This window comes from Colias croceus, chromosome 10 (assembly GCF_905220415.1).
Source record: "Colias croceus chromosome 10, ilColCroc2.1".
Lineage (NCBI taxonomy): Eukaryota > Metazoa > Arthropoda > Insecta > Lepidoptera > Pieridae > Colias > Colias croceus.
This window is the reverse complement of record NC_059546.1, coordinates 10,841,302-10,854,226: the sequence shown is the minus strand read 5'-3', so window position 1 is coordinate 10,854,226 and position 12,925 is coordinate 10,841,302. Positions and strand designations below refer to the sequence as shown.

At 32.1% G+C, this 12,925-nt stretch overlaps 1 protein-coding gene across 1 annotated transcript in view; it reads right to left on the bottom strand.

The window, feature by feature from the left end:
- Positions 1 to 12,925, bottom strand: part of LOC123694864 (neuropeptide SIFamide receptor-like) — an 88,456-nt gene extending 75,531 nt beyond the window's left edge. The window contains exon 1 of the mRNA XM_045640461.1: positions 12,350 to 12,925. Within this exon, the coding sequence (XP_045496417.1) occupies positions 12,350 to 12,872 (523 nt within the window). The 5' untranslated portion in view covers positions 12,873 to 12,925. The remainder of the gene's footprint in view (positions 1 to 12,349) is intronic.

Here is a 12,925-nt window from a genome sequence, read left to right as displayed (position 1 = left end):
GCGCGTTCAAACAAACAAACAAACTCTTCAGCTTTATAATAATTACTAGGTTTCCGCCCGCGGCTTCGCACGCGCAGTCAAAGAAAAACCCGCATAGTTCCCGTTCCCGTGGGATTTCCGGGATTGCGTCGTTTCCCCGGGAAAAAAGTAGCCTATGTCCTTTCTCGGGTATCAAAATATCTCCATACCAAATTTCATGAAAATTGGGTCAGTAGTTTAGGCGTGATTGAGTAACAGACAGACAGACAGAGTTGCTTTCGCATTTATAATATTAGTATGGATAATTGTGATAATATCTTCAGTATTAGTTTCAGTGGCGAGTTTATTAAAATTATATCTATACGTAGAGAATAAATTTATTCTAATGTCTCAATTTTTCATAATATATTAATTAGGTAATAATTCCAGCCAAAAAATATACATTTATAAGCTATCCTCTTTACATAAAGTTTTATTTATTAATAGAGTAACGTTTGAGAAATTCCCGAATATTTACGTATTATTAGCTAAATCGACAAACTTCGTACTGCCACAGATAACATTAATTTATACTAGGAACTGTCTTATAAATGTTTTTCTGAAACTTTTTTCCACGATTTTTCCGATGTTTTAATATCTCTTCTGTTGTTCAGTACAAAATAAACAAATCAAAGTTCATTAATATTGGTTCTTGGATTATCAAGTTAAAATGTTATAAATGGTAATGCATTGTAGTGTGAAATTTTATTTATATTTTTTGAGTACTTGCCTAAAAAAAGCCTAAAAAGCTTTTCCTGTATTGATTTTTTTAACAATGAAGCTTGCAAAAAAGGCCATATTTTAGTAATATACATTTTATTTTTTCTTCTGTACATATCTTATGTATCGTATGAAACCCGTATCCTATCCTGGATAATGCATAAAACACAAAATGTCGTCTCCCAAGTGAAGCCATAAGCTCCAACTAGTGTACAAAAAGCTATAATATGGAACTGTTAATAAAATATGAACTACAAACACTGACATAATTCGCAAATCATAAAAGGCACCCAATAATGCGTAAGTGCTCGTCAAACCACACTTAAGGTAAAGGCCCCCAATAGGGAGATTTGGGACACAGGGACGATCCATATCAGAAATAATAGATCGTTAAACTAGGCCCTTATCAATGATCTAGTTCATTGATAATTATTTTGCAAGCTCTCGTAATGGCGCGAACTAAATTGATTTGCGATTTGGGTTAAGACGGTTAATAAATCTATTTCAATCAGCCTAGAAATAGGTAAGTAATGAAATTGTGATACCTATATACTATATTATACTAGCTTTTCGCCCGCGTCTTCGCCCGCGTTTTCAAAGGAAAACCCGCATAGTTCCCGTTCCCGTGGGATTTCCGGGATAAAGCCTATCCTATGTGTTAATCCAAGGTACCCTCTATAATATGTGTGCTAAATTTCATTATAATCGGTTCAGTAGTTTATACGTGAAAACCATACCATACATACATACAAACCTTTCCTCTTTATAATATTAGTATAGAAGTATAGATGTAGTGTTATAATGTCACGTTTATTTATTTCTAAGGATAGTTGAACAAGTTGTCTATTTAAAATATGCTAAGGTGTATTAAAAAGTAATTTAATAATTTAAATAATACTACATCTAAATTAGAGACGTTTTTATATCTCTTAGGATCTTCCTTCGAATAACATTGTCTTGAAAATACGCGTAGTCATGTAAAAAAGGTTAACAAAATAACCTTTAATCAGGTATCCGAAACTATGTCACGGAGCAATTAGATTTCTTTATATTTGTATTAAACCTTTTTATGGTTCTTAAAAGTCTTCATTTACAATCATTTTGTTGTCCGAATGCATGCTTTATGAATTTACTAGCTGCGCTCCGCGTTTTCACCCGCGTGGCTCCGCTCCTGTTGGTCTTAGCGTGATGATATTATAATATATTGCCTTCCTCGATGAATGGGCTATCTAAACACCGAATCTTTTTTTCAAATCGGACCAGTAGTTACTGAGATTAGCGCGTTTAAACGAACAAACAAACTCTTCAGCTTTATTTGTTTGTTTATTAAGTCTGATTTATCAGCACAACCAATCTTTGTTTGAATATATAACAAATGATATACTACCTAATACCTAACACTCCAAGTGCCAAAAAACAATGCGTTTACTTAGCTAACCAAAATCATATTCTGCCTCTTTCTATTCGACTAATGTAAACGAGATAGCATTCTTAATGTCTGTTCATATTGGCCATTTTGGATAACTACCTTGCTTCATATTACCCTGGTACTGAATTAATTATATCATAATTTATGTAAGCAGACATGTTCTGCGCATCCAAAGGTGCTTATTATTTTTTGCTTACTTATCTTAAGCATTTACGTCGATTATTTATGTGATTTATGAATTATCTTTTGTATTTGCAAATCCTTTTGAGACGTAACTATGTTGATAAAAAATGTATATGAAATGGTAATACATATGTAAATATTTTAATGTACTAGGGTTAATTAGTTAATTAAATAACTGCATAAATAGCCATAAATTACAGTAATGTACATGTCGTGGTCATATCGTAGATTTGATCATTTCATGATATGAGTGGCCATTTCACGAAATGGTCGCATATCGTGAAATTGCCAATTTAGTTTGGCCACATCATGATGTGGTTTGGGCAGATCAATGATAAGAAATCGTTTCACGATATGGCCAATTAACGCACGGTTTTTTCATGAAATGATCAAAATTATTTGATCATATCGTAAAATAGTTACATTAATCGTTGGTAGAGGCGCTGCAAGCTCTGTGTTTATGTGATAAGATGGCGGCCGCTGGCGAAAATTAAATTATTCGCAGTTAAAAACTTCATAATTCGTTTAATAACAATATTATGAAGAAAGTCATAGCAAAGAATTTACGACGAAGTGGTACGAGTACTATGGAAAATGTGGATATCTTATATGTATTTAAGAAAAAATGCGACTTAAATAAAATAATTTAAGAAACTACTACTATATTATTATAATTGTTTGTTTTTTAAAAAGCGATCCGTTGTTTATCAAAGTCTAACCTAACCTAACCTAACTGTTTTCTATTGCAAAAACGATTCGCTTCTGGCATTTGCCGGCCGCTGCCGCGGCACTAACTTAAATGACATTAAACAAGTTTTTAGAATATAGTTATTCTGAAATTTTTTAATATTTTATGGACTCTTTATATTTTATACGATCTGGCCAAATGTGGATGACCAAATCGTGAAACGTTGACGATTTAACGATCTGATCAAACTATGTTGGCCATTTCACGATATGCGACCATTTCGTGAAATGGCCAGTCATATCATGAAATGATCAAATCTACGATATGACCACGACATACATACATAACAAATAATACGAATTAAAAGCCAAGTACTTACCTAGTTAACTAGATATGGACAAGTAGATAACTGCGTTAAAAACAACCGACTTCAAACTTGCACTTGCAACATTTACAAATACAGACAAAAATGCTCATAAAATAAAAACTACTGGGCCTATCCGAATAAAATTTTTATGGGACCAATTCGACACCATCCCACATCGACCAAAAATGAATCACGTAAATCGGTTCAGAAACCTCGGAGTAATCGGTGTACATACCTACATAAAAAAAACATACCGGTCGAATTGATAACCTCCTCCTTTTTTTTGAAGTCGGTTAAAAAGTAAAAAAATATCCCGAAAAATAGAATATTAATTGAATCATTCTTTTCGTTATCTGTAAAGCCCTTATTCGACTAAAAACAAAACTCTGCTCACAAAGTATTTATCCACTAATTTAAAGGTAATAAATACCATCAAACACACCTCTGTACCGATATGTAAACATTAAGTAAAGCATTTTCAAAATAGCATACATTTGATATGGTTCGCTAAAATACCATTAGCGATACATTACCAAACAAGTCCCTTCTTATGTTACGTGTCTACGACGCAAACATGCGTGAACAAATACAACGTGTACAAATAATCTTTTTTTCTTTGATAAGGTTAAAAGTCACAGTAAGTTTTAAAGGGTAAGTATATCGAGTTTTATCTCGATTTTTCTTGGTCGAAGCAGCATTTCAGATCTGTTGAAGTTTAAAAAAAAAATATATTTACTTACCTAAAGCTAACTAGTTATTATTCTGTGCCTAAAGACATACCTAATATTACACAATAACTTCATAATTAATTACGTAGTTAACACTTACCAGAACACCTATAAAATTTTTGAATTTGAGTTATGACTGTCTCTATGTTATGCAGAAATTATCTAAAAGGCTAAAATTAAAATAACGAAGAGAACTAATTGAAAAAATCAGTCAAATACGTTTTGACTTAGAGCGTCTCTCAGTATATGAATAAAGATAAGATTCATATAAACAACTAAATGAGAATCTTCAGCCTATAACGCGCAGCTTTATCGTGACGTTCATAAATCTTGTTTGTGAAACAAACCAATTTGGGAGAGACACTCGAATTTCATAGTGGCAAGGATTTGTACAGGATTCCGTTACTGCGGTCGGATTTCAAAGACGTGTATCTTTTCCAGATGTATGGGATGGATCGTGGGAGAGGAGGCCCCAAATAGGGGCCCTGGATATGTCATTAATGCATCGCAAGGTGCAAGGAATTTTTCATTTAATGCAGAGACTTTTAAAAAACTGTGCAAGTAAGTAATGAAATAAAAGCTAATTTTATAATCGTTGTTCAAGAATTTGTACCATGTAGAGTTAATTATTTGCTTATAATAATATTGTAGGAGGTTTAAGAACGGAAAGAAAGGAACAACAAATTAAAAACTTTATAGAAAAATAATCTGTGTCTGCAAACATGCAAAATTATCATCGGATACTATATTAAGGAGGAGATGGTAATTATAACACATGTTAAATTCACGAAACGACTTCGATTATCCAGTATTTTATAAAAATCTTGGGTCCCAAAAATGGACCCTACGCGGAGCAGTTATTCCACAAGATTAAGCTAATATAAACGTCATTATTTGTCGCCACGGCAGTCTGTCTGTTTATTCTCGCCCTTTAATATTTATGAGGCGGGGTGCATCGCTTTATATAGCATTTTTAAGACATTTTTATTTGTATTTTAGTAAATATTGCGCTTGTAACAGCCGCATGATCATCCCTTGACATAAAACTTTATTTTCTTTTTATTAATTCAATCAACGAAGCTCGGCTTTATGAATTTGAATCGAATTGATTATATTCAAATTATACTTTTGTAATACACGTCTAATATTGAAAATGTTGAGGGAATAACAATGAGTTGAAAAGTTAGTGAAATAATATTATTGTTATCATATTTACCTTTACTCAGTATACAAACTAACAAGTAATTATAATATTTCTGCATAAAAAATAAAGATCTCTTGTTATTCTATTCTATAATGCACTTACACCAAACTGCACAAGTGGGGGTTAGACAAGTGGCTTTCATTTACCGTAACGTTTGATAGAATAGATTATGAATGTATGAGATTGACATAAGCTGTAGATAAATGTATCGACAGCTTATGTCAATCTCATACATTCATAATCTATTCTATCAAACGTTACGTTAATAGAAAGCCACTTGTCTAGGGGGGAAGAAATGTCAAAGTCAGAACTTAGTCGACAGTGTAGCGAGTTGCGAGTCAATTTGTCTAACTACTGAGATAGTTTGCAAAGTGATTATGCATGCGGTCTCCCATCCATAGCGGGTAATTTAACTTGGGAACTGTGTCACTGATCAACGTGAAGTGTTTAATACGAACTACCGTGAGATGTCTTGGTTGAGATGAACGTCTTCTGCCATTTTTATACTGGCTCAGGAAAGTAGTAAAAAAAGATTTTTTTTTTCAGAGAAAACAATCGAACTGCTTCAGGTGGGTCACCTGATTTGTAGAAATGACATCATTGCAAATGTGTTGCCTGAATATTGCAGTTAAAGCGGTATGAGTCGCAACAACGCGCTCAACTATCACATTAAAAATCGCATTTTTCATGTTTTAACTTCTTAAAAGTATATGAAATCGCAGATTACAAACTCTTTATAAATTAAATAAAGGCCATGAGCTCATCTTTCTTTGTAGAAACTGCCCGCTAATCCAGTGGTACCTATTTGTATTACAGGGGGCTTTAAATAGGATACGCCTACGCCTGGATAAATGGATAAATGAGTTTTAATGAGAACCAAACTTTGGTAGCGTATCCATGATTTAAGAAAATTGTATTGACAAAATTAACAGAAATTAAAACATTTCTGAGATTACCTACATAGGAGAGGTAAATTTCCAATAAAATTTTAACAGCTTGTTTATTCCTTCATTCATTAATTAATTATTAACCTCTATCAAGGCAACCAAAACATACACAAAGATATCAAATTTATCTGAATAAAAATAATATGACATCGGAAAGCTTCCTGCTCTTATGCTCATGTGGGATCTGCATACATACAGTTACAGACACATTTAATTTATCCAAATTAAATTAAAACGTAACAGACATTATCGCATTAATAATAATATAGATTAGATAAACATATTAGTTCTTCATTAAAGTCAATGAACCTTATAAAGGATGTTAACTTTAAACAAATATAGTGAAAATATTTGCATGAGACCGTACGATATTTACCGTTTATAAGGAAAGTAAACATAATAATACAAACATTTTCGTTACTAAATTGTTTCAAAACGGAAGTTAGATATAAATTCTTGGTAAAACTACCGTCTTATTAAAAAAATAGAATGATAGAGAAAACTACCGACTTATAAAAACAACATTACGCTAATAATTAATTGGAGGAGCTTGTAAGTATGTGAAAGATGGATAGTCAACCATTAAGTTACAAACATGTATAGATTTATTACTTGTAAAAGTTGCCATATTAAATTTAGTTTGACATAATATAATAGGCAACTACTTGAGACGACGCGACGGCTTCCCTCGCGCGGTAGGTACTAGTTTAAAAGTATCCTAAATTATAGTAATCCAGACTATAATCTCCTTTGACAAATTTAACGAGACAAGATGAACTGAAACTCAATCCAAACAATTTATATTGTCACTCATAGAAAACTTCGATAAAAATGACCTACGAGGCTACGTTATAATCTGTTATTATTTCCTTTTTCTTTTTATACACAGAAAACGCCTGAAGCCGCGCCGACTTATACTACAGAAGACGACTTATACTGTAGAACAGATATACCTAAATTACATGAATCAAATACATTACTTAAGACTTCCATAAAATCACATTCGAGCATTATTACATACATTAAAACGTATGTTTTATGTGTTGTGGATCAGACAATAAAAAGGCTTATCTGAGCAATGCTCGCTGTATTTATTAAATCCCGAGGCGAAGTTTACAATAAAACGAACGTAAATAACACAGTGTTGTTGACAGAACGGCCCTTAAATTATTTCACCATTACTAATACTAATTGCAGGCGGAATTTAGGCGGAATTGCGGGAGGCGTTAACGGCACGGTTTTGTCGCGTTTTTAATGAATAATAATTAACTGATTTAATAATTTTACTTGTAAAAAGTTGTTATTGATAGTACCTTAAATATACTAATAAGTTGAAAATGTATTGATATGTCGAATTAAAACATAGATTTCATAATCACACGAATTTTTACAACACTGCCTTTGAATTATGTAAAAATTTTATAAATGAATTATGTCGTTTTCATAATCCACAATATTGCTAAGATCGCTTCTGAAATAAAGGAATCGTCTAACAAAATCCTTCTCATTTTTTACATTTATCCTATTGGATAACATACTAAAACGTCACCAAATTACCCCTACTTACAGTGACAAAGATTATCGTCAGCCGCGCGGTGTTAACGCGCCCTAACGTTGCAAAAGTACAATGACCTTTAAAAATGGATGCGTGAAAATTGAGCTTTATTCCTTAAGCGTTGAAGAAAGGTGTTTCCTTTGTAGCTACATTTCGTTATTTCTTCTTAATTGAGTTAGCAACTTCAGCCGTGAGTTTCTTTGTGAAGGAAATGCCCACTAAAAGGTTGACGCTTCGGCTTTTATGAGAATTTAATGTTTATTTTGAACACTTGTAAAAATTTGTTATTAAGCGAGTAACTATTCGAATAGATTGCGGATTATACTGATGAATAAAGCTCTTTTAGGAGCTTACTTAAATTATGTTTTAAGGAAATGGTTTCGCGTTTATTATGCTGGATTTGATTTGAAGTGTTTTTTAACCTTTCTATTGAAACTTTCTCTATATTTTGAAACTTCTCTCTATGTTCTAGATATCTTATAAAATGAGGATACAGTTATGTATATTTTTTTTATATTTTAATTGAGCTGAGTATGTAACAATTTAAACGTGTCCGTAGGTATAGTACGTACATAAAAATTAATTTCAATATGTATTTTATCAAAAATAACAAAAGATGGAAGTCATCGGCCGATATTACAAAGGATCTATAGGTATAATATATTACAAAGGGCAAAAATAGCCTGAGGTAAATGTGTATTACAATATAAAAATATATCGTCACCTCCCAACTGTTTTTATTACGCAGAGCTAAACTCCCACCTTTTTGTTTTTATGTGAATAATGCTAGTTCATTTGTTTCGACGGGATTTATAACCTCATAATACATATACTTATACATGCTTTATATTTTTGTATATTTCTCGTTACTTTTTTTTACATCATCCGAGAATTGAATATAAATCATGTCTTGTTTCTTCAATCTTTTCGAAATTGCATCAATATCGGTTCTTCTTTAACTAGCGATAGAGACAGAGAAATAAAAAACTATGTACTTAGTATGAGATGTATTGAAGGAAAAAGTTGTAACTGCGACATTACAAGTAGACATTAAAAATATATTTATCATCTTGAGTCCTTCAATTTCACTCACTCAAGAATGGAGATAAAATGACATTTCTTGTATTCATATGATAATATCTGCTTGAAATTATATCGTTAATAGATAAACTTCGTGGTATTTCTCGGCTACATAAATAATAAAAGTTATTATGTGGACGTTATAATATTATTGTTTCCTTGGTGCATTGGTATCATAGAACTGATAGGCTAGTTAGGTAGCGCTAGGTTCGATACCCGATGGATATAAGAAGTCTAATATTGTATAGAAAATGGATTACCCACTAGCTTTTAAATAAAATGAATCTTAAAGTATACGATCAAGCGATTTCACTATTTATTTTTAAAGTTATTAAAACACAGTGACTTTAATTATCATTAACTAGTGCATATATTTATTTATTATAGATAAATAGAAGATAAAATATTTAATATATTTTGTAACGTCAAGGTGTTGCTAAGCCAGCAATTATTTATGATTTTGGCCGGGTTTATTTTTAGCCTTTCACCCCGGCATTACCAGGAAAACACAAGCTTATAATGTAACTTTTGATGCGTGAAATAATTTTGAATATTTTGGTTACGAATTTACGCAAATTATCATTATTATTATTTATTATCCTATATGTGAATAACATAATGAGCTATTATAGATTTAAATGCTATCTGTGTTTCAGCTAATCACTAAAACAGCTGTACTGCTTTAAACAAGACTATCACTACCAGATAATACACCTATTAAAAAAGAGCGTGTGTGCCGAGCACACGTGTCAGAAGTGAAACTTCTTTGGCAAGATTCAAAGATCGTCGCCTTACTCCATGACGTGACGGTATTGACATGACGCGACCATGAAATTTTACTCTCAACGCGCCTAGTTCTCAAGTTTTACTCCAAAAATAACTAATTGATTTGGTCCAACCGTTTTATTGAGTCCATGTCTGATAGAAAGCATTATAATTTGCATAACATGGTAGTTAGCTAGTTTAAAATATATCGCTTTTGCTTAAAATAATCATGATTTTGAAAAAAATCGATGATAAAACAATTTGAACACCCCCCAAACATACGAGACGTCAAATTTAATTATAACTTTAGTTTCAATAGAAAGGGTTATTTTTAGTTATTGATAGTTAGTTATTTTAGACTTAATTAAATAGATTTTAGATGAAGCTTTCAAGTTATTTCATTGTTCCATCGAGTATCAATTACTTTTGTTCGTATTATAATTAAGATGGTTTGCCTTTAGGCAATTACCGGAATATTATTACCAAATCTGTAAATGTACATTTTTTTATATCACAAAAAGCATGATAGCATTTGTTCGTAAATTAAATAAATAATTAACATGTTAAGGAATGTTCGTTCGTTCCATCCACATTCCTATTTTTGCCATAATAGAAGTTTTGGATTTAATTGTAATCGAGTTATTAACTCAATTATGCATTTGTTTCAAATATTCACAAAACTTGAATAACAATATTTGTAGGTTCTCATATTATTATAATCGCGATATCAAAATTGATGACCCTGCAGTTAATAGACCATAATGCCCAAAAAAAGCGACCGTCATCAAAATACACGCATAAATATCCCGTAATCCGAAGGAATAAATTCTTGAATCCGAATCTCGATAATTTCTGCATTAAGATGATGATTTTCACTTCAAAATAAAACAAATTTCCAATTTATGGTAATAAGCGTGCAACGGGAGATTCTTAAAAATGATAGAACTCATTGTATATTCGTGTTGGTTTATGAGGTCGACGTCTTTTCCGTTGTTTTCTTTCAGTCATTCTTTTACGTAAATTAGATTGTATACCTACGTATTACGGTATAAATATTAGATGAAATGTTCGCTCATATAGGTCATGTTGAACTAATTGTTTTGTTAACCTTTTTGAATTTTTTATCAACTAGCTTTGGTTCGCGGATTCGTTCGGTACCTGTAAAGAAACTAGTCAACACGCTAGTCAAATCCTATCGCCCAATTTTCATCTGTGAAAAGTACCAGCAAGATACGTAGAGCCGTTTGGGTGTAATTAAGCTACAAGCATCCAACTCTCCAAAATAGTAATAAAATAGACTTCTTATTTGATACTAGCTGCTCCGCGCGGTTTCACCCCTGTGGCTCCTCTCCTGTTGGTCGTATCGTGATGATATATAGCCTATAGCATTCCTCGATAAATGAGCTATCTAACACTGAAAGAATATTTCAAATCGGACCTGTAGTTCCCGAGATTAGCGCGTTCAAACAAACAAACTCTTCAGCTTTATAATATTAGTATAGATTGAATTTAATTTTTGATTCTATATCTGGCTTATATGTATAGTCTCTGAAGTGCATTAGTTTTAAAGGTAGAATATGTGTTAAAACTATTATTATCAACTTACCTACGTTAGGTAAGAATAGTTAAGTTACGCACAACTTATTTGCACCTATATACCTTATATAAACTCACTACGTAAGGCTACATTAGCCTCTATTGATATTATCAAGGAGTAAAGATTATATACCTCATAGGCTTTTCTCCCTGCAGTCTGAATCAATATGATATGATCAATAATTGATGATGAAAGTTATCAAGTTTATTCCAGGCAGTTAATTTTGAAAATACTTTCACTACTAGGAAACTCAATTGGAATAAATATTCCAGACAAGCACACTGTATAATTTTATTACTTCTAAAATTAAATAACATCTTACCCTTTATTTCTATAAATTGTGGAATTAATCATTTAATCAGAACTCAATACAATTAAATAAAACCACCACAATGAATGGATACCTATTATAAATTAATTTCTGTTGAAAACTTTGCACTCAACATTTTCCTTTCAGGGGGAATCCACTCCAATTATAATATATACAAAAGTTTCAAATTATACCTTAATGAAAGTGGAATACAATTTAATACAAGTAAATGGAAACGTTAAACATTGCTTTGAATATAATTATATTTTTAGCACAAGCTAACATTTTTTAATGAGATTAATATGTTCGATCCTTCTTTTTGTTTTGTTTAGTATCTTGCTATTTCAAATAAAAGCCAATATAAAATCAATTATTAAATTTCAGCGCAACGCGTCGAGAAGCAAATTCCCGAAGAAAATAAGGAAAATATTATTTCCAACCCAAATCCAATTCTCCAAAACCGGATATCTATTTTAGAATATAATTTATTCAATGAACAAAACGCTCAGCTTTTACATAATTTCAAAAATTATATGAAATTTAATTTTACAATTCGCTGAATATTTTCAATATGGTAGGTAAGTAATTTTTTAACATATCTTCCAAAATATTATATCTCCATTTTTAGCTATCAAAACCATATAAAAATGTATCTACAAATATAGCTTTACAAAACATAATTCTTAAAATTATATTCCATAAATTTAATTCAATAAATATGGACGTTAAAATATAAGCAAATAAAAGTCAGTACTCACGAACAAAGATGTTAGACATGAGCGTCGCAGGCAGGCAGAAAACAATCACCAATATGTCAGCCACAGCCAAGTTCACGATGAAGAAATTAGTTACAGTTCGCATCCTGGGGGAGCGGTACACCACCGCGATCACGAAGAAATTCCCCACCAGACCCACGATAAAAACCAGCAAATACGCCACACAGTACACCGCTGTCATTGCACTGTTATGTCTATATATGAACTCATCGTCAATCACACCGAAATCGGACCTATTCATCGTTATATTCATCCTATCCTGGCCCAAAGGCCCGTCCATGTGAGTCGACAGAGGCTCCATATCAGGCAGCATAGCATTTTCAGGCACGAACTTCGTATTCAACACTTCCATTATAGAATTGGATAATGCATCCACGACGTGGTTCCGTGAATGCTCCCGCGAATGATTTCGGTGCCTGAAATGATGCCGCTCCGGATGCTGCGTTGATAGATTATAAAAGTCCGTCAAGTCCGAAAAATCCGTTGGTACTCTTAATGGTGCCATTTTTAACACTAGATCATTACGTATCAAAGTTCAAACTGTACAAATTCACATTT